Consider the following 27,808-nt stretch of genomic DNA (forward strand, 5'->3'; position numbering starts at 1 on the left):
AAGAATTTCTTCTATTCTGAACACCTTCAGATTAAGTAACAGAATTAATACAAGCATGTCTACGTATATTTGTGGCATGTCCTCTCAAACTTGCTGTCTCTTCTTAAAGAGCTCTTTCCCATATTGTTCATCAGGATGGCTCCTTGTCATCCTTCAGGTTTCACCCTAAATGTCACTTGCTCAGACAGGCTTGGCCTGACCACCCAATCCAGTTCATCCTCTACCCCTTTAGTCTCTCTGACAGACTCTGTTATTTTCCTTCATATAATTTATAACACCCCTATATATTTACTGTGTTCATACATTTAATTCTATTTCATCAGAATGTAAGGTCCCCAAGGATAGGGGCTTTGTTTTCTTCACTTTTCTATTCCTAGGGCCTTCCACAATGCCTGACATGCAGGAGGTGCTCAAAAATATCTGCTGACTATTTCTTTGATTGTTTCACTTACACTTGTTCCTTCTACTGCATTTTAGTTCCTGCAACTGCACTGTAATCCCCAAGAGGTAGAATAAAGTGACAATGCCCCTTTCCTCCATCACCGAGTACTGCAACGGCAATCCTGTACGTTTGCTGGCTTCTCCTGGGAGGTGTCAAGTACCCAAAGGGGCACAATTCTACGAGTAATAGCGTGTGACAGAGGCAATCAGGAGAGCTGTCAGAAATGCTTCTAAAGTTACACTCATTGGGTTCTCGGGCACCTCAAACTGCAAACTACTGCCTTACAATTAAGTGAGAATTAGCAGAATGTTTTTAAAAATTTTGCATAACGAACCGAGGCATCCACGCCATCCCACTGAAATGAAGTTCAGATGTGCACATCCCTGCGCTCCAGAAAGCTGAGCCCTTGCAGCATCTCCTCTGCCCAATGGGGGGCGGCAGCATCCCAGTAACTCACTCCCTGGAGACGTGTAGGCGGATTCGCGTTGAAAATCTTTTTGGCTCTTCCCACTCCCCGTAGAGCCTTTGCCCGCTCGAGTTTCAATGCGCCTTGTTGCCGGACGAAGCTAAGTCCTATACACCGCCCGCTGCTCTCCTGATCATGGCTTCTCCGAGTTCCTTCACCTACTATTGCCCTCCATCTTCCTCCCCTGTCTGGTCAGAGCAGCTGTACAGTCTGAGGCCCGAGCACGCGCGGGAGCGGTTGCAGGACGACTCGGTAGAAACAGTCACGTCCATAGAACAGGTGAGGTGGCAGGACCGGGTGAAGCGCCCGGACCGGGTGAGGCGCCCGCGCGGGGGCTTCTGGGAGCGGGAGTCCCGTCCGCAGGGCCGCCCGGGTGCGGAACTCACTGGGGAACTACGGCTCCCACACTGCACCGCGGCTCCCCGTTGTGGGAAACTCCGGGCGCCCAGGCTTGGGCTTCGGAGTGGAACGCTTCAGGGACCGAGATGGGGAGGGGTCTTTGTCAAGGCTGTGCTTGCAGGAGAGGACAGTACTCGGGTCCTCTCTGCCTTAGAGAGGGGATAGAATCCTGTTCTGTGCCTAGAGGACTGAAGCAGCCCTGGCGGATGAGACAGCCCACTCGGTTCTTCTGGGACATCGGGAGGTTCCGGGGTGGATAGTGCACTTTCCCACGTACTCTCGCAGTTTGGAGACATGGAGGGTAGAGAACGGCCAAACTGTGGTTATGCCATTACACAGTCTGTTTAATTTCTGACTTACAGTGCTAGGAGTGGGGCCTGCCTCGTGGGTGGGCGTTTTGGTGGTCATTCAGTCATTTGAGTAACAGCTCTGTGCTTGACACAATATTTAACGCTGGAATTACAAAGAAATAAAACAGCCACTGACCGGGTGCCTGGATGGGAAAGACAGGCAGGAAAACAATACAGTTTGGAAAGTGCTATAATAAAAGTATGAATTTTGAACCACTTGTCATTTACTAAGGCCTAATAGGATCGAATCTATCGTTGTGAAAAGCGTTTGGGGAATGAGTAGTGAACTATACTTTTGATTTTCTTCTCATTCTCCAATTGGAATCGTTCCCAAGTTAGTTATCGTAGACCTATTTACCCATCTGTCACTAGGAGAAGTGTTCAGGATGATTCTTTTTAGCACAAATAAGCATCTGGCTGCTTACTAAAATAAGATCTCTTAGTAAGATCAGTCTCCAGACTTAACCTTGGAGGGACCTGCTTTGTCTTTCATACCTGAAGTGGAAGCCTTTATTTAGGCAAAATTAATAGTAATAATTATATTGTATAGTTATGACTGTAGATATAAATTTATAATAAAAACAAGGGCTTGAATACATGGTCATACACATAGTAGAAGAACTGGAAATTTTTTGATTTTTGCTTCATGGAATTTCGGGTAGCAAAGGAAACCCTTACCTTTTGAATCTAGCTCCCCAGGTTCGATAGCCCACCAGTGTGTTCTACAGTGTGTTTTTTGCAAAAAATTGCAAAGAAATCTCCCATCAATAAAAAACATATAGGATCTTTGCACCATTGCTAAGTGATGGATTGTAGAGTTCAGGTCAAGCCTTTTTCTTATCTAACCTTATACCATGGGGTCAACTTTTATGTAGTTATGGAATTGACCCAGTGAACAAGGGCATGAATAGGAGGCTGGTGGAAAAAAGGGAGTCAGCAGTTGTTTGTTAACCTAGAGACCAGAACAGAAACTTCCACAGTGAGACAGGCAAGTCGAAAACAAGAACATCAGCATGAGCTTTTCTGTTCTACTCTCTCTTTTTCGTGTACTGCTTTTTATTCCCCCCAGCAGAGTGCTGAAGTCCCTATCTGCTTAGTTCCTACCAGGAAAACACCAGCACTTGTGTTCTAGATACTTAGTCGTAATGAATGATGCAAAAGTAGATACAACAGGGTTCTCATCTGAAAAAAGACAGGTCAAGGCCAGGGCCAAGAGTAGATGGCCCTCATCTGGAACATTGGTATTATAGAATACCTTTCAAATCTAGGCCCAAATCTAGATATGTTAGATAGTAGAGGATCTTTTTATTCTTTTCTGTGTTATTTCAGCTCACATTTTAAAAGTCTAGGATGAACAGTTTCAGATAGTAGGAAGATTAATGTAGCTACCTCACTGTTTTAATAATTGCAATTTGTTGGGTCTGAGCTTTGTGCTAAATGCTGTCCATATATTGTATCATTCAATCCTTACATGTTTTACAGATGAGAACACTGAGGCTTAGAGAAGTACCAGGTTGAGAGGTTAATTATAGTCTATTTACCAGAAATAACAACCTTGCTAGGAGGAACTGTTTACAGAGGATACTACTGTTATTCTTTTGGTGTTGACTGAAGCTTCCGTTTACTTAGAGGGATTTACTGACAGCTCAATTTTGTGCCATTTCCCATAAAAACAAATGCTTGTCAGCTGCTTCCTATTTGATTATCAGGAGACTTTATTTATTTGTTAAACAATAATTCAATAATAGGAATTAAACCAATAAAAAACAGTGAGAAGAGCTCTTAGCCATGAGTTCTTCGGTTCCATTCATTCAACAAATACTTGAGTGCTTTCTATGTACCAGGCACTGTTCTAGGTACTTGGCTAAAGTCAGTGAAAAAAAGAGGCCAAGTTGATACCTTCGTGGAAACTTTTGTTTAAGACCAGGGAGGCAGTCAATCAAAAAAGGAAATATCTATATCTATAACTGTATAAAATGTTAATTAGAGAGAAGTGCTGTGGAGAAAAATAAAGCAGGATAAATGGGATAGGGTATGCCAAGAATGGGTGGGGTGGGAGCAGGGGAGATGTTATATAAGGTGATTAGGGAAAACCTCTGATGAGGTGACATTTGGGCTGAGACCCGAAGTAAATGAGGGAGCAAGCTACATGTGGATCTGGCGGAAGAGCATTTTGGACAGAGAAAGCAGCAAGTACAAGGACCTGAGGCAGGAGTATGCCTGGTGATTAGAGAGGTTAACAAACAGAATAGAAGATGAGATTAGATCATGTCAATTATAGGGCTGTATAGGCTGTTGTAAGTACTTTTAAATACCCCGATTGAGACAGGAAGCTATTTGGCTGGATAGCTTCCATTTTACCTCGCTAGATTCATTCACCCCTTTGTTGCCCTGCTCTGTAGATGTGCCCAGGAGGTGGACCTGCACTGACAGGCACCCTTGCCTTACGGCTGCTGGTTACAGGTGGCCATGGGAAGTATTGCTGGGAGGTGAGAGAGAGGGAGAAGAATGAGGTCAGCCTATTTCTTCCCTCCTCCAGGGTTGTGTGGGTTGGAGTCTCCCTACACTTAAGGCCACATCTCCTATCAGGTGCCTTCTCCCCGGAGCTCTCTGTCTGCTCCTCTACTCCTTCTCTTCACACCTTCAGGTCTAGGAGGGGATCAAGTGTCCCTGAGTTACCAGCTCCAGATACTGCACTCTCCCTTGTGGTTTTTGTACACCTGCCCACACTTTTGATAATAGTTCCTTTATAAACTCCTCAAATCATCCACTTTGTGCCATCTGTTTCCTACCAGGACTCAGACTGATCCATGATCAGAGGGCTTTAAGCAGAGGAGTGGTATAATCTGACTAGTATTTTAACAGGCTCATTTAGGTTACTGTCAAGAGTAGATTGTGGGGAGGTGAGGGTGGATGTAGGGAAACCAGTTAGGAGGCTATTGCAACGTACTAGGTGAGAGATGATGGCAGCTTAACTCAGAGTGGTGGTAGTGGAGGAATGAAGAGCGATCAGGTTCTGGATTTTTTTTTTCTAAGCTCTCTCCCCTGACAAGCTGTTTTGCTGATTAAATGTAGGAGGGCCATTTATGACTCTAGAAAGCAAGATGTGGTTTTATTGTTGGTGCCTGCTTTTCTTACTGTGCCATCTGGAATCAACCCATTGCAGACACTCTGTGATTCAGGCTGGTAGGTTAATACTGATAGTCTCAGAGGTAGCATCCTTACCGAAACAGTTGTTTACAAAAGACAGTACTCTTGTTTTCATTTTAGTTTGGTTTGTCCTTGGACAGGGGCGAAAGCATCCTCCATCTGAAGTGGCATGATGTCATTAGAGAGCAGTCAATCAAGTGACAATCAGCTCTGAGGGGAATATGAAAGAATTATTAGTCTTAGCCCTTGCCTTCAAAAATTCTTTTCTTTTAGAGTGGGGAAAAAAAAGAGTATGTCCAAAGCAATCAGAATGCTAAGTTATGAGTGCATTGCACAAGGATTTCAGGGAGTGGAGGAGCCAGCTGTGTGGGCTGAGGCAGTCAGGATGACTGCATGAAAAATGTGGAACAGGGTTGGGCTATAAAGGATGGGGGCAGCCATTCCAGTAGGTGGAGCCGTGGAGGGAAGACTCTGGCTTGACTGGGGATGGTGAGGAAAACACCTTACCAGGAATGGAGGTTGGATGTGGTAGGAAATTAGGTGAGCGAGATGGTGGGTAGGGCCGCATCAGGGTGTTGAGAGCCAGGCCGAGGTGCTGGCCTTAAGTGCTGGGCAGTGGCCATCTCAGATCCTCAAGGAGGGACCAGCAGCATTCCAGAAAAGAATCCTGGCCTCCTGTTGTTGACTTGTTTCAAGTTATAGTCTGCAAAAGATTAGTAAATGGAGGTGGAACAAGTCAGTAAATAGGATCAAACTTCCCAGTTTTTTATGCCTCTGATAGAAGGAACTAGAGCTCCAGTCAGTAGGCTAGTTGTGTTAATCAATTTTATTTTATTGAAATTCAGCATATACTATATTGCCCAACTAAAGGCAATCTAAAATATCAAATTTTCCCCATTTTCTCTATTAAAAAGTCCAGAAAGTGTTTTTGGTCAAGTTGAAAATACATGTATTTCTAGGCATGTAGATGAACAAATCAAATACCTATTTAAAGATTTATGTTGAAATTTAGGTACATATGCCTATCTAAAATCACATGCTTTATAAAATAACACTAATTTAGAAATTTTTTTCTCCTCTTATTTATAAAACATTTCTCTTCAAATTCGTCACATGCATCTTTGACTTTAGTATTTTTATCATCACTGGAGCCACTTTTTGAGTCTGCCAATATAGTTTCCAGAACGCATGCTCAGTTCTTTGAGATACATCTTTTTTGAAATCATGATATTGTCATTGAATATTTTATACCAAGTTACAAGTATGCACTTGCATAACATTAGGATTTTTTTTTTTTTTTACAATGTGTCCAGTTGCTGTATATTTCTGGTCACTACAACTTAACCACTTTGTTACTTTTTAAAATGATCTTTAAAAGGCTGGTTTACAATGGCAATTTACACGTGAAAGTATGAGTTTATATCCCCAGGAATAATAGCTAAATCTGTGTTTAATTTGTCTTCTTTCACCGGTAGCATTAGCCAAAGCAGCCCAAACCAGACCCTGACTGAGGTTGTTTTAGGCTACTGTGTCAACCCCAACTGGTACTTTGTATTCAAAATTAAGAAATTGAAAGAACTCCCCACAGCAAGAGGTACTTTGTAAGTATTTGATTATAAAGTGATTTGTTTTTTCTGAGGATAATTCTACTTTTTAGGAAGAATCTTGCCTCATATGTAACATATTAATGATTCTCTTACTGCAGCTTCAGCAGTAGCATGAATCTCAGGCAGCAAATCTGATTTCTGGAACAGTCCTCCTCTGGGAAAGAGGGGGAGATGTGGGAAGAAGGGAAGTGATAGTCCATGGTATGACGGTTGGTACATAGTGAGATCGGCTGTAGATAGAAGCTGTGAAAGAGAAAGTAGCAAATGCATTAGCTGGATTTTACCATTCATCGGTGAATGGAAGTTATCCCGTGATTTTATTGATTGGATTTCTAGAAAAACTCCATGAGACGTCTTTTAAACAGAGCTTTGAGAATGTAGGCATATGGTTAGCTCTTCATTTATTTATTGCCGTGGCACCTAAGTCTTGGGGACTTTGGAGCAGTCACTTCATCTCTGGCACAATCTCTCCATCTATTGAAAAACACAAACTGATACACATATTCGTTTATATCATATATGCGTGTGTGTATATGTGTGTTTATATCATATGTGTGTGTATATGTGTGTGTTTATATCATATGTATGTGTTTGCCATATGCGTGTGTTTATATTGTGTGTGTATATGTGTGTTTATATCATATATGTGTGTGTGTGTATAATTCGGTATTTATTAGTTTATAGTATATATTTTATATATTATATATTTTAAAGATATTTGTGTATATATGATATATATAGTGTGTGTATGTACACACACACACACACACACACACACACACACACACACACACACGTATATATATAAAATCTGACTAGCAAACTTAAAAACATTCTGTACATAGAAACACCTAGCCTGTTCCCTGTCAGAAGCAGGAATAATTTTCTGACCAACTAATAGACCTTAACTCTGAACTCTTGTGTTCCCTTTTTGCCATATCCTAAGTGACTAGTTGCCTCATGACTAGAGAATGTGAGAGATGTGCTGTTAGGATTAACATTTGTCATGTGATACATTAAATGAGTTTGGGAGGGCTGGCCTAGAAACCTAATGGTTAGGTATAACATTGTTTTGGTGGGAAAACAAATAAGGTCTAAAAAACTTACTTACCAATGAACTTTTGGAATACAGCTTCTTTGTTTGTTGTGGGCTGCCCATCTGTGTTGGTGTGGGTGATGAGGCTTCACAAAACAGCACTTTGAAATCTTTTTCAAAGTATGTAAGTATAAATAATATATAAATAATATAGTAGAAATAATAATGTAATTAACAGCCATTTTCCTATAACCTAGAACTAACAGTTAATAACATCTTTTATTTATTTTTTTGGCTTTTTATTTGTTTAAAGGAAAACAATTAGAAATATAGCCAAAGTCTCCTTTCACCCTACCACCAGTTCAGTTTGCCTCATCCTCCCCAGAAGCAGCCTCTATCATGAGTTGGGTGTCTGTCCTTCTACTTTTTCACTTCTAATCCTATTGTGCCTTCAATAAACAATTGTATTTGTGCATGTTATTAAAAATTTACATAAATTGTCACACTATGTCTTCTTGCCTTTTTTCATTTAACATTGTTTTTGATCTCCAAATTCATGTGTGTTTAACTACTGTTAAGGATAATTTTCAAAGAAAGGTAAAATCATAACTCATACAGATGAAAGTAAACGTGTTAAAGTTTACTCACATTTGAGGGAACCAGTGAGATGTTATAACCAGTTCAAAGCAAAAGTCAGGAAGCACAAATTTATATGGGGTAAAGAAATTTAATTGCGAATGAAGGCAAAACTGGTTTTTCCACTGTGAGGAAGGAAGTCAATAAATCAAAACTCTACGGGACAAGACAGAGTTTACATATCTATGAGTAACCTATGTAGGGGTGGAGGGAAAGCTAACTCTGCACACTAAAATGACTGACAATAGACAGACTAACAGGAGGAAAAGGCATACAATTTTATTAACTATTCATTATTAACCTGGGAGTCTGAGACTCAAAGAAGGGCCAGATGGCTGAAGCTTAAATACCCTCCTCACAGAGGAGAGGGAAGTCGGGCTGTAGGAAATTTTAAAGGCATAGTGAATGATATTTAGGAGGCGTAAATAGGCCCTGAAGACCACACAATGGTTTATAAATTATTTTCTTTGGAAACTGAAGGGAACCAGTAAGTTATGGGAGGATAAGGGGTGGAACTACACTGTGAACAAAGGTTCTTATTATGCAGATAAAGTCTCTCAGGTAATCTCTGGAAGCTTCCCTTAGATGAATAGATGGAATGTCTGTCCAGGCATGGTGATGACTTTTAGTCTCCTGCGGTTATTTTTTCTTGGTTATTTGATGAGATTCCTAGGGATGGGTTCTTAAGAAAAATGGATTTCATTTGGAAAGAAGTTTCTTTAGTCAGGTAAGTAAATTCCAGAATGAAAGAAAGTGAGCCAAGATGCTGGGTACCGTTCAAGCTTTATTAAAGGAAGAAAATCTGCCCGGCTGTGCTCAAAGTGGCAGGCAGCCCGGGGCTGCCCTGAAAATGGGGACAGCCCCAACAATGGGTTTGCGAGAGTATATATTAGCTTTAGGGAAGGAAATGTACGGGGGGAGGGACCGTTAGGTTGATGTAACTGGGTGGAGAACTGTGCCGATGCAGAAGCCTGAAAGTTGTTTCTAAGTCAGGAGGCTTCTCCTAAAGGGAAGCGGGGAGGGGCTTGGTGCTGGAGTGGAAGACGAGGCCGGTGGCTATTTCGTGCTGGTGCTTTTTGATGGTGCCGGCCACATGCAAAATCCATCACAGAGAGAGTTCCTCTCTGTGCAAAGGGGGTGGGAGAAAAAAACAAGAGAATGTTGGAAACTTTTTGGTTCTGTGGCAGCTTCTAAGGCCTTCTGATTTCCTTTAATTCAAAGTGCTCAGCACACCAAAGTACGATACTTTGGGGTATTCTCTGTGCCCCAGCACCTACAGTTTACAAAGAGAAGCAAAATAGTTCAAAGACAATGAGTAGGGCTAGAAGCAGACAGCCTGGAAGGGAGTGCTATAGACAATGCAGACACTTTCCATTTAAGTGTGACATTTTTTCTACACTACTATTTAGTATATCATATGTAGTAGTTAGATGGGATGACCTACATGTATGGTATAGTTTAATATTGTATCTTATCATATTACATTATATACTATAGTATATTTTATCCATTCTCTCCCTGGCAATGGGCATTCAGGTTGTATTTAAGTTTTTATTAATAATACTGTGTAGGGGAGGAAAAATATCTTTTTCTTTTACCCTTCTGAGTTCTTGGCTGGGCCGTTGTAACAAAAGAGAAAAGCATACAATTTTATTTAATGTAAATTTTATGTGACATGGGAAACTTCATAAGGAAGTGCAGATCTGAAGAAGTGGTTAAACCTGAGTATTTTTATGCTAGGTTTGAGGAAGAGTGGAAATTCATGGAGAAATATTAATAGGACAAAGGGGGTTATAAGCTAAGTGTAATAAACTTGGGGAAACTTAGCAAGGCCTGTTTATTCAGATTTGTCTTTGTGTCCCTTCATCTTTGGGGATAAGGATGCTCCTTCCTGTGGAACAGGGAGGGCATCTCTCACATGAGGGTCTTATGACCTGCTTCAGGGGAAGGTCAGAAAGTCCTTCCTGCACCTGCCATTTCTCAAATTCCTTCAGCATAAAATATGCATAGAAGTCTTAATTTGTGAAAAACAGTATCTTTTATATGTTCCAGATATCTTCCCTTAGGTTCTTGTTTACCTTTAAGCTTGCTTAGGCTTATTATTATTTTTTTTTCCCTTATCTTTTCTTATCTATCTTATCTTTTAAAATTTTTTTTATAGTTTGGGCTTTTTGAAGAAATCCTTTCCTATCCCATGGATATAAGGATATTCTCTTATATGCTTTTTTTAATGATTTGAGTTATGGTTTTCATGTTTAAGTTTAATCAGCCTGGAAGTTTTTTAGAGTGTAAAGTAGGAAGCTAATTTTTCTCCTAGCAACATTTACTTAATAGTCTACTTTGATATTGGGTTTTACCATCTCCCTATATACCAGGTTTTTATATATGCATGTGCTTTAGTAATTCTTCCTTTTTTAATCTTTGGTTTTTTAAAAAAATTTAAGTGAAATTTAGATAACATAAACATTTTTAACTATACAATTTGGTGACATTTAGTACGTTCACAATGATGTGCAACCATCAGGGGATTCTTTAATGAAAAATGCTACTAGAGGATGGTCCCTGAATATTATAGCATATTAATGATAAGCACCTGTCCTTGGAGTGAGGCCAGTTACTGCTGATAACATAAATTGTGGATTTGAGAGCCATTGGGAACCTCTCTAGTGTTCATTTTGGTTTATGATATAAATTTAGTTTTCTTTGATTACTTCTAGAAGAACCTGATGTTAAGTTTTTAAAAAAAATTAATTGTCCAGGGTTTGATCCCTGTACCAGCAGCCACCAAACAAACAAACAAACAATAAATAAATGAATAGTGAGGGCAGTGGTTCTCAAATGTAGCTGAACAGTAGAATCACCTGGGGAGCTTTTTTGATTTCCACCCCCCCCATTGCCTCCCCCACTCCACACCAATTAAAGCAGAACCTTTGTGGGTAGGACCCAGGCATCAGTATTTTTTTTAAAAGCTCCCCAGGTGATTCTAATAATGCGGCCAAGATTGAGAATCCCTGGTACCATTCAGAAAGGATTTGATCCTTGATCCAGAGGAACACTGGCTGGATGCAGAGACTGGGTCAAACTGTTGAATTTTGGAACTGTAAGGGAGGAAAAAAAATTTCTCTCTTCCTTTTATGTGTTCTTAGCTGGGACCGCCTATAACAAAAGATACATTAACAAGAGTATTAACATGCATACCTCATGTGTATATGGGAGGTACCCAGAGAAATGAGTGAATCTTAAAGAGGTAGCTTAGAGTTCAGATTTCAATACCATCTTAAGCTGAAACAAAGAAAGGTGTTGGGAGGTCAGTAATGGGAAGGTGACCAGGAGAAGCGTGGTAAACAAGGTTGAAGTTTGTTATGCATGTTTGCATGTTGCCTTCTCTTTGATGAGTCTCTTATGATTTAGTCATCCTTCTCTTCCTGGTACCTGAGACAAATAGAGATTTTCTTTGTAGATGTAAATTTCCTTAACTAAAGGATAACTTCTCTATTTTCAGAGCTTTTCCTATGTCTGCTATTTCTCAAAATAATCCGCTTAAAATAATCCGTATGCTAAAGAGGCTTATTTTGGGTTGACATATTCTGGTCTCCTACAGTCATATTTTGGTCTCCCACATAGTTAAAATATTAGGTTATTTATTCAGAGTCGTGTGTTGTTAAACATGTAAAAAATGTTTGTTGTCTTTGTTTATCCTTTTACTAGTTGAGAAGTATGGAGAGCAGTTTAAAAAATAATAAAAACAAGTAGTTATGCATGAAGAAAGTACTATTTGCAGCAAAACGCTACGCATCATCTTCTGAGCTGAAATTTAGTGACTATTACCACTACTAAAAACCTTCTTTGATCTATCAAATGTTAACATGCATCAGAATCCTGACCCCACCCCCATAGTTTCTGAGTCTATATCTAAGAATTTACATTTCTAATGAATTTAGCTTAGATTCTGGTGAACCTGCTGCTGGACTACTAGATTTTTTTTTTGGCATGTGGCTATTGAGGGGATCTGAACCCACAACCTTGATGTTATAAGGCTGTGCTCTAACCAACTGAGCTAACCAGCCAGCCCTGGTCTACAAGTTTTCTGTTACTGTAACATGCTTTTGTTTGATGAGTATGGGTGAGCATAGAGCAAACTCTTTAGGGGCAGAACTCTCTGTCTCTTTTGCATAGGGATGTGTTCCAGATGCCTAGAGCATAGAAGAAAGATGAGAAGGTTGTTGAGAAAATATTTCTTAAGCTCCCACGGTAATAGTGAAGTATTTGGATTTTTCCTTATTAGCTTATGAAATTTCAAACATAACCAAGTTGAAAGAATTTTATGATGAATACCAGTAAGATCACCATCTAATTCTTTTATTAACATTTCCCTATACTTTTTTTCACATATTGATTCATCTATTCATTCCTCTATGTTCTCTTAATGGATTTCAAAATAGATGGTAGACGTCGATGCATTTCTCCCTAAATATTTTTAATATGCTTGTCATTAACTAGACTGTGGTATTCATTTATACTTCTTTTTTCTTTCAAGATAAAATTTACATACAGTGAAATCTGTATATCATACATATACATTCACATTTGCTGAGTTTTGGCAAGTGCACACACCTGTGTAACCTAAACCTTTATCAAGATATTGGACATCACCCTCAATCCTGGGAATTCCTTCATGCTTCTTCCCAGTGAGTCCTCCAACTCCCCACTGCCAGAGGCAACCAATATCTGATTTTTTAAAAATACAGATTAATTTTGCTTCTTCTAGAATATTATCTAAATGGAGTAATACAGTATGTGTGCTTTTGTATAAGGCATCTTTCACCCAGCGTGTTAATGAGGTGCACTGTTGTTGTGTGCGTTAGTAATAGTCTCTCTTAATTTTTTTTTTGGCAGCTGGCCAATAGCAGGATCCAAACCCTTGAACTTGGTGTTATCAGCATCATGCTCTAACTGAGTGAGTTAACTGGCCAGCCCTGTCACTCTTTAATTACCAAATATTATTTCTGTAAATATATTACAGGGTTTTTATTTTATTTTATTTTATTTTAATTTTTTGGTTTCTGGTCAGCACAGGGATCTGAACACTGGGTCTTGCTGTTCTCAGCAACATGCTCTCCCAAGTGAGCTAACTGGACAGCCCTTATAGGGTTTTTTAAAAAAAATCTATCCTCTTATTGCTGGACAACTGAGCTGTTTCCAGATTTTGGCTGCTGTGAGTAATGCTGCTATGAACATTCTTGTAGAATCTTTATGGGCATATGTTTTCATTTCTTTTGCGTAAAGACCTGGAAGTGGAATTGCTGGATAATAGGGTAGGTTTATGTTTAGTTTTATAAGAAACTACTAGCTTTTTACAGAGTGGTCATGCGTATTACACTCTCACCAGCAATGTATGAGTAGGAGGGTTCTGGTTGCTCTACATCCTTGCAAACATTTGATGTTGTCCATATTTTTAACTTTAGCCATTCTGCTGATGGGTGCCATGTGCTATCTCATTGCAGAGTATTTGTTTTTAAATTGCCAGAAACACTCTCTAATCATTTTAAGCAATTGTTTATCTACTGTACATATAAATGCATTGTGTGTGTGCCTGTGCAGATGTGTTTGACTTCTCAAAAGTCTTTAAACTTGGATAAGGTAGTCACGGTGGAATCTGACTTTTAAGTGTTTTGTTTTAGTTCTTAATAATTTCCTCTAACATTTTATTATAAAAAATTTCAAATATGCATAAAATTTGACAGCATCTATTTATCCTGCACTGAATGCCCCCCATATAAACTGTTAAAAGATATATTTTATTTATTTATTTTTTTACTTTTCAGGCGGCTAGTTGGTGCAGGGAACTGAAACCTTGACCTTGGTGTTACAAGGCTTCACTCTGACCTACTGGGCTAACCAGCCAGCTCAAAAGATACATTTTAAAGAGGATAAAATTGTGACTGTGTAGGAGAGGAAAGGGGTGACACCTTTCCTGACCTACCCTAAGGGTCACAGCCAATACTCCTATAACAAAAGACAGATTAACAAGAGAAAAACATAACAGATTTATTTAATCAAAGTTTTATGTCAAAAGGAAGCCTCCAGAAATGAAGACCCAAAGACCCAGGGGAGACTGTTTTTATGCTTAGGTTCAGTGAAACATGGACAGCATGTAGAATGTGGTTGTACAAAAGCATGTTATGTAATAGTAATGGACTGAGTGGGGAAACCCAACAAAGGCCTGTCTGTTGAGACTCTTCTTGACCTCTCTGTGCAGTGTTCCTTCCTCCTGATTATGGGGCAGGCCCTCTCAGCAATGAGCATCTTCCAGGGAGAAGGGAGAAGAGAGAGAGTAGCCCTTCTAGGTTTATGGCTGGCTTTGTGGGAGAGGGAGTCTAGTTTCTATGACCCACCTTGGGGAAAGGAATTCTGGTTTCTATAACTCACTTTGGGGGAGTAAGGGTGGGAGACAGGAAGGCAGGAGAAGGTCAGAGAGACCTTGCTTCTGAGGCCCTTCCAATGTCCTTCAGCTCAAAGTACTCCACATGCCAAAGTGCCATACTATGGGTGTCACATTCTGAGCCCCAACAACTCATACAGATATAAGATGGACGATGTCAAAGATTTCACTTAACTTATTAATTAACGCAGGAACCAGTAAGATATTACAGCTAGTTCAGAAGAGACTCTAGGTACCGCGGATTTATAGTCAGATAAGTAATGCTGAAACAGATTTACAGATGAATGTACAACTGGTCAGTATCCAAAGGGTGATAATTAAGTGTACTCATGTTTCACCAAATACAATTTGCATTTCTGTGGACAGAAACTATTTCCATTACTATCAGTTTTCTACAAATTAACTTCTACCTCTAGAGAGTTGTGAAGGGAAAAGGCTCATGGGTGAAGTCTGGAGGAAAGCAAGCTCAGCTTGTGAGGCCCTTCCAGTGTCCTTCAGTTTAAAGGACTCATCATGCCCAAAGTGCCATACTTGGAGTATTGTTTGCTCAGCCCTTTATAGCAGCATTATTCATAGTAGCCAAAAAATGAAAACAGCCCAAATGTCCATCACTGAAAAATTGATAAAGAAAATGTGATATAATCTTATGATGGAATATAACTCGGAAAAAAATATATAATAAAAAGAAATTGAGTCCTGATGCATGCTACAACATAGACAAGCCTTGAGAACATTATGCTAAGTGAAAGAATCTAGTCACAAAGGACCACATATTCCAACTCCATTGGCTGCTGTGAGTAATGCTGCCATGAACATTCTTGTAGAATCTTTATGAGCATATGATTCCATTTATATGAAATTCCAGAATAGGCAAATCTACAGGGATAGAAAATAGATTAGTGGTTATCAGGAGCAGAGAGGATGGGGGATTAGGTATGATAGCTAAGAGGTGGTGGTGGGCGTTCTTTTTTGGGATAGTAAAAATGTTCTAAAATTGAATGTGGTGATGATGGATGCATGACTGTGAATATGCTAAAAACCATTGATTTGAGCACTTTAAATGAGTGAATTAAGTGGTATTATATCTCAATAAAGCCGCTAAAAAATGCAACAGTTCTTAAGAGAAAATAAATTATTTGTTCATTATTATGAGCAGCTGACCTGTAGTACTCAGGTACTTATTAGAATTCATAATTTGAATGTTCAGATATGAGTCAATAATTAACTACATTGGAATATCACTTACTCATTCTGAAGAAGAGTGCTTAGGAAATCCAAAGAGAATAGGCACTATGTTGGGAATACTGTAAACATTTTCCACTTTGCACTATGGCATATTTCCATGATTCCGTCAGATATCTTAGTTTAGGAATAAACCTCCATTTTCCTTGTCTAGTACTTGGCTGTTCCTGTTGCCCAAGTGGGAGGTGAAGATGGGTCTTCTCATTAAGGATTTCCTGACTGGAACGTTTCCTCCCTAGATGTCTAAGTATCAGAATGCTAAGGAGAAGATGGGCCTATCCATTAGCCTTTGAATATTAATAAGTGATTTGGATGTGAACAGGTTTGTGTTTGGGTAAAGGAAGCAAGTTTTCCTCCCACTTGGTTTTGTTTCATTCAGAATTCATCAACTCACTTATATATAACAGTATATTGTTCTGGAATAGACTCAAAAGAGAAACAATCGGCACTCAGAGGTTGGAGAGTCAGGTACTTATTATTACACCTGCGGGCCCAGGTGAGCTAGTGCTCTAAGCTCTGAGCCCCGAGTTTAGGTCTTACAGGGTTTATATAGGCAAACTCTTCTGGGTTCTAGGTTTCACTTTCTCACCATTCATGTAGCTAGTGCAGTAATATGTTTTGTTTTCCCAGCATTCATGTAGCCAGTACAGTAGCTATTGTGATAAGCAAGCACAGTTTACAGAAGTGGGAGTGTAGAGCAGTTGATATCCGTAAAGCTGATATAACAAGCAGATTCTGTTTTAAAGGGAAACCAAGCTACTGAAAGAATTAATTTTGAATTTCCCCAACAATATCAAAGACCAATCTTTCTTTAATGATCTTATTGACATGTTTCTTGTATATTTTTCTATCCTATTCAGCTTACACTAAGGCAGGCATAACTGAGAAATGCAGTCTGTGTTCCACTTAGGCTGGTGCTTTGAATTGGTCCCGTCTGGGTGTCTGGAATAGAAAAAGAATTATGAAGAATCTGGGATAACTTTCTTATTCCTCCTAAGTGCTCATGGTGACTTCAGTCTGTTTTTTGAAGCATTGTACATTCTTAACCAGATCATCTCTCAAACTCATGTTCAAAGGCAAATACCAAAGTATATCCTAAAACCCATTGTAAGTGAATTTTAGATTGGCTGCTGTTGTATATGGTTCGTACCACTGCTCCCCTCATTGTCACAAATAATTCTTGCACACTTGTCAAAGGGACTAGAGACTTTAGCTCAAAGGGTGTTTCAGAATTAAATGACACGTTTTTGAAATTTTCCATGGAGGAGATTATTATATATCTTTAAATCTTTAGAATGTTCTTCACTACAAAGATCAGGGATGCTGATGAAGGTGAAACATTGTATCCTGTTAATCAGTCCTCTCCCTCATTACTATACCCTTGTCCTTACAGAAGCTCTCCTATGAGACCACATCATGGTGTGGTCTTCAAAGGAGACACATGATCTTGTTTCTCTTGTGACCTGACTTTCTAAGATCTTTCATTTTATGGGACCATGGATGGAGTCTTGTGTGTGACATAGGACGAGGTATGCTATTTCTTTGGTGTTTTGGCAATTGATGTTCTTCAAAATCCCTTAGACTGAAATTGTCTAAATACTTGTTCAATCTGACAGTAAGAAGTCTGACCCTTGGCAGGAACTGACTGTATATTTGAGGATGGCCATTTAATGAACAACCAAACAATTTCATAGAGCAGGCAAGAGTAAATCTTCAAGTGTAGGAGAGGAAAAAAATCATTTTTCCTGTACTCTGTTCTTGGCTGCAACTGCTGTAACAAAAGACAGATGTACAAAAGAAAATCAGTAGTTTATTAACATGTGTACCTCATGTGTACAGGAGATACCCAGGGAAAAAAGAGTAACTCTGAAAGAGGTGGTAGAGAACTGCAGCTAATATAGCATCTTCAACCAAAAACAGAGAAAGAACATTGTGGGGGAGGCCAGTTATGGAAAGATGACCAGGAAAAGTATGGTAAAGGAGAGTGAAGTTTGTTATGCGGATATAAGTAGGTGCCTTCTCCATTGATTAGAGTTTCTTGTGATTTCGTCTTCTTTCTCTTACTGGTACAGAGAGGGAGACACCCTTACGTGGAGATTTTCTTTATAAATGTAAATTTTCCTTACAAAAGGGTAACTTCTGTTCTGTTTTCAGAGCTTCTTCTGTATCTGCAGTTTCTCAAAATAATCAGCTCGAAATAATCCTTATGCAATTGAGACATATTTTGGGGTGGTGCATTCTGGTCTCCTATATCATATTTTGAGGTGGCATGTTCTGGTCTCCTACACGAACAAAAGGTGTTTGTCTCCGTCTGCTCCTTGAGTAACTGGTGACAGGGAGCCAAACACCAAAACTGCCATTAGTTTGGGTATTATGGATTAAGTTATTGGAGAAGTCAATTGTGATGCCAACGTGGTCCAGGGGATTCTCTCTATCTTGTTTGTCCTAAGCCTGTCATCCTGCAGAGTGCCTGAATCCAGACTTATAATACTGTGACGTACAAAACCACACCAAGCAACTCCAGTCAATAGGCATTGTGACAAGAGGAAGAAAAGTTGATAGACGTCTTGTTACTGAATTAAGCTCATGAGTCCCAAAGTCATAGACATGAACAATGCACCCATCAGTAAAAGCAAGCAATGCTTTATTAAAAGAGGAGATAGACTTGTGCATAACTTTTGCATAGCTACAGGAAAGCTAGCCCCCTGAAGGGAGCTGTTCTGGGTTTTTGATAGGGCAAGGGGTTCAGGAGTGCAGGCCAGTGTCATCATTCTGTGCCTCTGGAGGTGGTCCATTCTGTTATTCCTGGTTGTGCCATGGGTGCATGCTGAGTTAGGGTTTTGGTCCTTGCAACTGCTCAGTAGGTCCAAGATGGTGGTGGTGTTCATTATCCTTATCCCAGGAGGTCATTGTAGTGGTCACCTTGAAGCTTTGTGTACAGGAATTCCTAAAGGGGTATTAAGGTTAATCTGTAACTTAATTTTTACAATTACAGTAAACAAGCCTTAGGGAGGGGTTTTGCAACTTAGTAAATATCTGTTCCCATCTTATCTCAGTTTATTGGGGCAGGCCATGGGGTAATCATGTGCCCTACTGGGGCCTCATGCTAAGGAGTGGAAAAGTAACAAAGTGTCCTCTGCAGGGAAAATGGAGTCAGTTTGGTTCACAGGCCTAGCCTTTTTCTGTCTCAGTCTCATCTGTATTTGTTTTCTCTTTCCCATCTCCTGCATCATTACCAGGCAAAAGTAGAAGAAAAGATCCAAGAGGTCTTCAGTTCTTATAACTTCAACCACCTTGTACCAAGGTAAGCTGTGGTTAGGAGCTTGAGGGGATCTGGGAGTGCAGCACCTCATGTAGGAGTCTTTCTTCTTTCCTCCTTGAGCCTATCAGACCACAGGGGAGCATCTGCTGTGAGACTGGTGTTTTTTGACCTTGAGGCTACCTGGGTATGCTTGTGACCCCACCTCTTCCCTCTATTAGGATTCTGTTTAGAGGAGATGGTCCACTTGAACTGAGCCACCCAGTGTTACATGGAGGTGCCCCTCGAGGCCTAATCTCTGAGGTCTGAAGATGGAGAGAACTGCAGGGTTTTGTTTAGTTGTGGCCTGCTACTCTGGTGTTTAGATGAGAGCTCTCAAGTGTTCCTTTTTCGTATTACACTTTGAAACAGATATAGAGTCCAGGGGGATGGCAAAGGATGGGTTCCTTTGGTGTAAATTATTATTTGACTGGAAAAGTGTGAGAAGTTTGAGCTTCCCAGCCTGGTCCTTGTTGGTAATGGTGCAGCACATCCCAAGGATGAAATTTCAAATGAAAAATATAACGCCTTTTGTGTCCCTTGAAGATTAGCAAATTGAAGTCTTCTAAGGCCTGTAAGATCAGAAATTTTAAAAAGGGAATTATAAGAAGAAATTTTATTATTTAATCTGAACCTTTATTTTCTCTTTTTTCCAGTATTTTGTCATGTGATCACAGTAGAGTTTCATAAGGTTATTTCATTCCTTTATTAGTATTTCTCTCCTGGTCACAAACTGTTTCTCGGAAACCATCCTGTGTTATATTTCCAGCCTTCAGAATTGATCTGTTGCCCCAAACTGTGTGTGGTCATCATTTTATCTTTTCTTTGACAATCTTGGAGTGAAGTAGTTAGGCCGTGTGCTGATTCACTCTGGTTGGAAAGCTGCAGGGTCTGAAGTCCAGCCTCCCTTCTTTTGTCCTGTCTCCTGACTTCTCAAGACCTTCAAACAGACCAAATACTGGCCAGTCTCTGGGCACTTCTGGAACATTATGAATGGTTCCAGCCTTGTTACTTTTGTGTCTTTTTTGCTACAATTCTATTTTGCTACCATGTCCTTAAACATTTTTTCTAATTAGCCAAGGCAGAAAGCAGTTGGAAAAGGTAAGTGCTTATAGGGCAAAGCAGCTGGGAAGGTTAACTTCATCTTCTTTCCCTGAGGAAGGAAAGGAGGAAAATATTAGCTAACTAGAGGAGTCTTTCCCAAAACTGCTGAACTAAATCTCTGCATTAACCCAAAGTTCAAATCTCAGTAGAATGAATTATCCCTCTTGTCATGAGCCATAACTGGAGATTAGCAAATGATGCCACTTATTTCAATAGCTCCGAAGAATGAGCTGTTTTAGATGTAATGGCCCCACAGGCAGTTCTGCTGCCCCTACGCACAAGCTGGTACAAGCCGAGTTTCGCCAGAGGTGATGGGACTTGGTGATGGTGAGGGGCGTGATTGCTTTAGGAGGGGCCACGTTGTTAGCGGTCGTACTCCCACATGACTCACCTGATTGGGCTCTGAGTCACTACCTGCTGCGTGGGGCTCTGTGGACATACATCCTGTGTTTCCCATGCAGGGACCTTTGATCATTTGACTTTCTTTTCATCTACCATTGGAGTAGAGCTCTGGGACTCTTTTATTCTTACTGAGATATGAGGAAGCACGGGAGGTTATAGTTTGGGAGGAAGAAGTTGCTGTTTTTTGGGAGTGATGGGAGAGCACAGTAAAGGAGTAAAATTCCCGATTCATTGGTCTTAGGTCAGGTGCAGGTGGAAAACAACAAAAATGTTCCTCAGGGGCTTGGATCCCTGTGGAAATAGAATATATCAGGGCTCTGGGTTTGTCTCAGGGATCTGACAGTTTCCCATTTTATCATCACCTGTGAAAATGAGTGTATTAAAGTATGGTAATTTAATTAGCATGCTAATTAATATTAGAGATAGCACACCTTTTGTCTGAATGGCTAAGTACTTAAATCAATATAAGGCTGAAGCCAAATACCACCATCATACAGTGAACTTCGAGGATAAAGGAATAAATCTGAAAATTTATCAGAATTTTAAATTATTATCACAATTTCAATATTCAGCATTTTAGTAGTCAAATTTAAAAGTCTGGGCTGGCCGGTTAGTTCAGTTGGTTAAAGCGCAGCCTTGTAATACGAAGGTCACGGGTTCCCTGTACTGACCAGCCGCCAAAAACAAAAAAAAAAAAACAAAATTAAAAGTCTGACGGTATAATGCAGGAAAACCTTCACTGTTAGCTAAAGTGCCTATTCAGATATTATTGGTAAATCTAGGTGACATGGCTTGTTGTGTTTCTGAGGTCATGATGCTGATGAGATTTGACAGAATCACACACACTCCTGGGACCGCTGGCCACACACAGGTCCAGGATGCCCGCAATGATGCTGAAGTAGGCATTCGCCTACTCAGCCTTCCAGAGCCAAAGCCAAATAGCAAGTTTGGCTCAAAATCAAGGCTGGAGCTGAGTGTCAGTACATTCTACAATTACTCCCTTTCCCAGAAATGACTTTCCTCTCTCTGAGGCTGTGAAATGTGCGTCCTATCCTGCAGTGACGTAGTCAGTCCCAAGGAGCTTTTTGACTGTGCTTTCAACAGTTTTGTTTATCAGCATCCTTCTTTCCCATGATAGTTAGTTTTTCCTTCCTGGTGAGTAATTATTCTTGCTGTTCTGTGCCCTTATGAATTTACCTTTTTCCATTTATTACATTAGCTGTACTAAGAAATCTGAAATGCACAAATTACGTACATATTCACTCTCATATGTAGAATTAAAATTGTTTTCTCTTGGGCAGAAGTGGCCTGGTGCTCCTCACAAGTGAGAAATATTGATCATGTCCCTGTGCCAAAGAGCCCTGGAGATTAAGTGTTGACAGTGGCTCTGAAGACAGAACACTTTGAATTAAAGCTCTCAGAGCAATTCTCGCACAGGTGCTTGCTTAGCTTTCATGTTTTCTGCCATTCATATATATAATGTTATTTTAGAATTTCCTAAATCCTGAGCACTTAGAAGATGTATTCCTTCTTACTGTTCTCTCCAAGGTCCTTACAAATTAATTCACCTTCCCTCAAGTGGTTTATTACTTACATGCTGGAAGTTTACTTGTTGACCAGAGAGGCCCCTGGCTTTAGTAGGTTTAGAAAGTTCATAGGAGCCAACAATGGACTGAATCCCCTGTCCTCTCATCTGTCACAAACAAAGGCATGATTCTCAGGGCTGGCCCAGGTTTAGGGGAAGGAAGTGTATTTACTCTCATTCTAGTCTGCTGTATTCATTTGAAGTCATTCAGTTTTCACTCATTCAGCAACAGTACCTGGAGGGTTCTCCAAAGGGCCAGGCATTCTGCTGGGCTCTGGGAAACAGGCTTGAGCAAGGCTGGCCACAGTCCTTCCCCTACTGGGCTCTCAGTCTCATGGGAGAGGTGGACATTCAATAAGTGAATACAGACACACAGTTACCAATGGGATGCTCTGAGAGAATCACAGGGAGGATCTAATTTAGATCAGGAAGTCAGGGAAGGCCTCTTAGAGAAAGTGACATTTAAGCTGAGACCTGTAGGGTGAGTAGGGTTGGCTAAGTCAGGGGGTGGCGGGAGGTGCAAGCATAGGGAACAGCATGTGCTAAAGCCCTGAAATGGAAAAGAGCAGATCTCAAAGAAGGCAGTGTGACTGGAGCTCAGCGAGGGCCTGAGGTGAGGATGCAGAGAAGTGGGTGGAGACACACTGTGAAGGGTCTTGAAGCCCGGGCGGCTCACCCATGGAAGAAATACAATTTATATCGCTACTCAGTACACATATGTTTGTAAGTTCCTTCTCAGACAGTGGAAACCCGACTTCTAATATCCTTGATATATTTACCTATTTGGTCATTCCTCTTGTGTGTCTCAATCTGCTGTCCTCTGCACAGTCACACAGACGCCCTCCTCTCCACTTGAGCTCCAACACCCTGCATCCCACCCCCGCCCCAGCTCCTGCGCAGAGCCTATCTTGTTCTGCTCCACCTGCCTGAGTGGCTTTGGGGCTGAATTGTTCAGGGAAGAAAGGGAAGAGCCCTAGTTTTTCTTTTTTAACTTCCTATGCAGAAAACGTTTCTGGAGAGAAGTGAATTGGGAATAAAGGGATGGTAAAGCTATTAGTTTCAGCTGCCATAACAGAATCCTGAAAACCATGTGGCTTTAGCAACAGAAATTTATTTTCTCTTAGTTCTCTCAGTTCCAGTTCCAGAGGCTGGAAGTCCAAGATCAAGGTGCCAGCAAGGTTGGTGTCTCTTGAGGCCTCTCTCTTTGGCTTGCAGATGGCCACCTTGCTGTGTCCTCACACGGTCCTTGTGTCTCGCCTCCCTGGTGCACAATAAGACACTAATCCTATTGGATTAGAGCCCCACCCTTATGACCTCATTTAACCTTAATTACTTCTTTAAAGGCCCTATTTCCTGAACATAGTCACATTGGGGGTTAGCACTTTAACATATGAATTTTGGGGGACGCAATTCAGTCCATATGGTAAGGCTCTTAGTACAGTTTCTGACTGACCAAAAGAAACTGGATATATGTCCCTTCAATTTGAAAGAATCAGAAACTTCAAAAGAAAAGTTAAAATTCTATCAACTAGCAATGTGGCCCTTTAAGCTCTAGATAAACACTCAAAAAACAAATACCTTTTCCAAGATTTTGGAGTAACATATGTATATAGCATTGGCGTGTGTGTGTTTATGATTAAATGGATGAGAATGAAAGAGAAGTTTTCATTGTGGAAATGGTCACTGAAAGTAATTCCTCTTCCTGTGATTGTGGCTAAAGATGAAACAAGGTAAAAGACCTCATCAGCCCCTCCCCAGCAGGACTCGTAGGCTATGAGTGAGGTTCAGCAGGGGAGGAGAGCTATTTGGGCTGGCTCAGGTCCTGTCCCCAGGGACCAACCTGAAGCTGAAGAAAAGGTGACTGAAGCTTCCTTCAATTAGATGTCTCTGGGCAGGTGGGGCTTTAGGCAGTTTCTTGTCACTTTGGGATCCTGAGAAGTAAGCCAGTCTTTTACCCTCTGGAAGTAGCATTTGCCTTTGAGGTCCTTCATTTTCTAGTGACTGAAGAGCCCCTGTTCGAGTGAGAGAAGTGCTCAGAAGACAAGGAGAAGGGGTCCTTCTCTAGGTTTTTGTTTTTGTTTTAATTGCATGAAAGGATATGTTTAGATGTTTAATTTATTTATTTTTTTTTTTTATTTTTATTTTTTTTTTAAAAGATGACCGGTAAGGGGATCTTAACCCTTGACTTGGTGTTGTTAGCACCACACTCAGCCAGTGAGCGAACCGGCCATCCGTATATGGGATCCGAACCCGGGGCCTTGGTGTTATCAGCACCGCACTCTCCCGAGTGAGCCACGGGCCGGCCCTAGATGTTTAATTTAGCTCTTTAAAAATTCTGATAGGGAAGGTTAACCTTTAGCTGATAGGTTTTGTGCAGTGTGGTGCGTATGAACACATTGGAGAACTCATAGAGCAACGCTTGGTCCAGATCAGATACACACGTTCTTCAGTCTCATTGCCCTTCTCTTTGCCCTGCTGATTGGATTTTAACTTCTTTGAGGTTTATCATTTGTCTTATTCTGTTTTCTGTTGCTGTAACTGAATACCTGAGACTGGGTAATTTATAAAGAAAAGAGGTTTATTTTGGCTCATGTTTCTGGAAATTGGGAAGTCCAAGATCGGGCAGCTCCATCTGGTCAGCTTCTGGCGAGGGCCTCGTGCTGTGTCATAACATTGCAGAAGGCATCACGGGAGGAGGGGCACATGAGAAAGCCAAACTGGCTTTAATGACAGACCCACTCTTGTGATAATCCATTGATCCGTGAACGGAGGGCTGTGCCCTCATGGCCCAATCACCTCTTAATACTGGACATTGGAGATTAAGTTTTAACATGAATTTTGGAGGGGACAGATATTCAAACCATAGCATTATTCTTTTAAATTGAAGGGATATGTGTATCCATGGTAGTCTCTTTTGGTTAGTCAGAAACTGACCTTACTATTTTCCTTTATTCTTTCTTTTGTTCATTTGACAAATAGGTATTTGAGAGCCTGCTCTGTGCCCAGCACTGTGGTGGATGCTAAGACAGGCATGAGCTCTCCTCACAAAGTTACAGTGTTGTCAGGTAACAGGTAATTCCAATAAAATACAGCTCCCTTCTCACCTGGTGCCTTTCTCCAGCGTTGTACTTAGGATCACAGAATTTTAGTTACAAGGAACTCTTAATGCTTGACCTATCCGAATCAGGTAGCTAATGTTCTCTTCTGGTATAGAGTGTGCTTCCTTCTCTTCCCTGTGTCTTAGCATCTCAAAGTATTTGGCATATTTGAATTCTTTTGACTGTTTTTCAGTTAGAAAATAATTAACCTTTAGAAAACCCCACTGTGAATGGGGCCATTAAGAGTTAGAGTTGGGAATTCTGGCTCTGGATTCTGTGCTCGTCCTCACCTGGCTAGGGTTTCTCAGCCTCCCCTCACTTCTTGACCTCATAAATGGTCTCTCGAACCTTCCCAGTTCTTCTTGTGCATCCTGGTCTTGGTTTCCGACCCACTCAGCCTGTGCCAGAGGTGTGGTGTGCTGTTTCAGCGACTCACTCTTTCCATTTCCTCCCCGCTCTGCTGTCGTGCTCTTCCTGTCTTGCCACTCCTTACCGTAGCATCGCCACTTGCTGCCACTGCCAAGGGCCCCAGCAAGATCATTCAGGAAGAAGTCACCTCACAGTGCTGCCGACTGGCTTCACCACATCTATACCACCTGGCTTCTGCTGGGCCTTCACTGACTGCTTTATGATCCTTTTATGCATCTCATGTAGAGTCCCTAACATGTTTACCACGTTGGCCAATCACAACTCTCCTATGATCTTGACTCCTAATTCCTGAGAAAGTTGAGGCCAACCCCATGCGTTTTCTGTTTCCTCACCCCCACCTCACAGTCCTATGTTAGCTAGCTTCACAGTCTGCCCATCACCTCTGTCTCTGGGAGTGTAGACTCCTTCCTCACTGCCAGCATCACCTCTCCTGCTGTACCCGCACCCCAACTCTTCTTCCCCCTCTTTGGGGACCTTCCTTAATGGATTTTCTCAGGGCTTTTGCATTTTCAGCATCTCCTCTTTGCCCTCAAACATGTTCACCTCTTCTCTACCTTAACACCTGACGGAGTTTGGCTGTGTTGTCCCCTCCAAAACTCATGTGGAGATTTGATCTCCAATGTGGCAGTGTTGGAAACTGATTGAGTCATGGGTGCGGATCCCTCATGAATGGATTAATGCTCTCCCTAGGGAAGGGGGATTAATGAGTGAGTTCTGGCTCTATTAGTTGCCACGAGAGCTCGTTGCTTAAAAAGGCCCTGGCACCTTCTCTCTCTCTCTTGCTTCCTCTCGCCATGTGATCTGCTTGTACCCGCCAGCTGCCTCCCACTTTCCGCCATGAGTAGAAGCAGCCTGAGGCCCATGCCAGACACAGCTGTTCCAGAATCCTAAGCCAAATAAACCTCTTTTCCTTATAAATTACCCAGTCTCAGGTATTTCTGTTATAGCAACACAAATGGACTAAAACAACACCTGCCTTCAACCCCAGTACCACCTCAGGCTTTCCGTTCTGTTGTCTTTCTTCCCTCACTGCTGCCACAGAGCACTGAGATGGGGGCTTGGTTCCCTGCCTCCAGTCTTACGCCCACTTCAGTCCCTTCAGTGTGCTGCTGCGAGTGTGATGTGGAAAATGCAAATGTGAACATGTCTTTCCCATGCCTAAAATACTTCGTTGACTCTCTTTTTAAAAAATGTATTTGCTTTTGTTTTTTACTGTAGCACTTTAAGGAGATATAATTCATATGTCATAGAATTCACCCTTTTAAAGTGTACAATATTCACAGAGTTGTACAACCATCATCACAATTAATTTGAGAACATTTTCATCATCCGAAAAAGAAACCCTGTACTCTTTAGCTGTCACTCCCAGTTCTTCCATCTCTCCCAGCCCCTGACAACCACTTACTCTACTTTCTGTCTCTGGATTTGCCCATTCTGGGCATTTCCCATAAGTAGAATCATACAGTATGTGGTCTTTAGTGACTGGCTTCTTTCCTCAGCCTAGTGTCTTCAAGCGTCATCCATGTCATAGCACAGTGAGTGCTGTTTGCTCTTAGGCTTAAAACCAAGCTCCTGAATGCGCTCAGGAGTCCCGTGTGATCTGACACCCCGTACCTCTCCAGACTGATTTCTCTCTGCTCACTCCCTTGTACTTTTGTTCCAGCTGAACTAAACTGATTCGAATGTGCCATGGTGTCCTCTCCATTTTGCCTGGCTAACTCTTGCCTTTCCAGCCTCAATGCTTTTCCATTTGGGAAGGATTTCCTGACCCTGCGTGCCTTCCTGTGTGCTGCCAGAGCCTTCTGCGCTCCCCTGATCACAGCCTTTATCGGACAGAGCTCTACTTGCCATTTACTTGTCTGTGTCCACCTCTGAACTGTAGTGCTAGGGAGCATCTCCCCCAGTGCCAGACACTCTGCCCACACAGAGTGGGTGCTACTGAGTCCTGACCACCAGGTCTTCGTGGAAGAGAAACTGAGTCTGGCCTTCTCTACAGTTTGCCCTCCCCACTGTCCTGAACACTGTTGAAGGTTGCCAGCCACTCTGTGGTACGTCATCTTTTTCTCAGTCTTACTGCAGCCTCTGCCACTGTTAAATACCTCCATGAAATTCTCTCCTCCCT

The 27,808-nt window shown here is 41.2% G+C and overlaps 2 protein-coding genes across 4 annotated transcripts in view; one reads left to right on the forward strand and one right to left on the reverse strand.

Moving 5' to 3' along the window:
* Positions 1-983: 983 nt before the first annotated feature.
* Positions 984-27,808, forward strand: part of FNTB (farnesyltransferase, CAAX box, beta) — an 80,803-nt gene continuing 53,978 nt past the window's right edge. For both annotated transcript variants that reach the window (XM_063088526.1, XM_063088527.1), the window contains exons 1-2: positions 984-1,187; positions 19,010-19,074. In XM_063088526.1, coding sequence (XP_062944596.1) covers positions 1,044-1,187; positions 19,010-19,074 — 209 coding nt within the window. In that variant the 5' untranslated portion in view covers positions 984-1,043. The remainder of the gene's footprint in view (positions 1,188-19,009; positions 19,075-27,808) is intronic.
* MAX (MYC associated factor X) overlaps positions 20,141-27,808 on the reverse strand; it is a 99,699-nt gene continuing 92,031 nt past the window's right edge. For both annotated transcript variants that reach the window (XM_063088532.1, XM_063088531.1), the window contains one exon: positions 20,141-20,221. In XM_063088532.1, coding sequence (XP_062944602.1) covers positions 20,141-20,221 — 81 coding nt within the window. The remainder of the gene's footprint in view (positions 20,222-27,808) is intronic.

This window comes from Cynocephalus volans, chromosome 3, assembly GCF_027409185.1.
Source record: "Cynocephalus volans isolate mCynVol1 chromosome 3, mCynVol1.pri, whole genome shotgun sequence".
Lineage (NCBI taxonomy): Eukaryota > Metazoa > Chordata > Mammalia > Dermoptera > Cynocephalidae > Cynocephalus > Cynocephalus volans.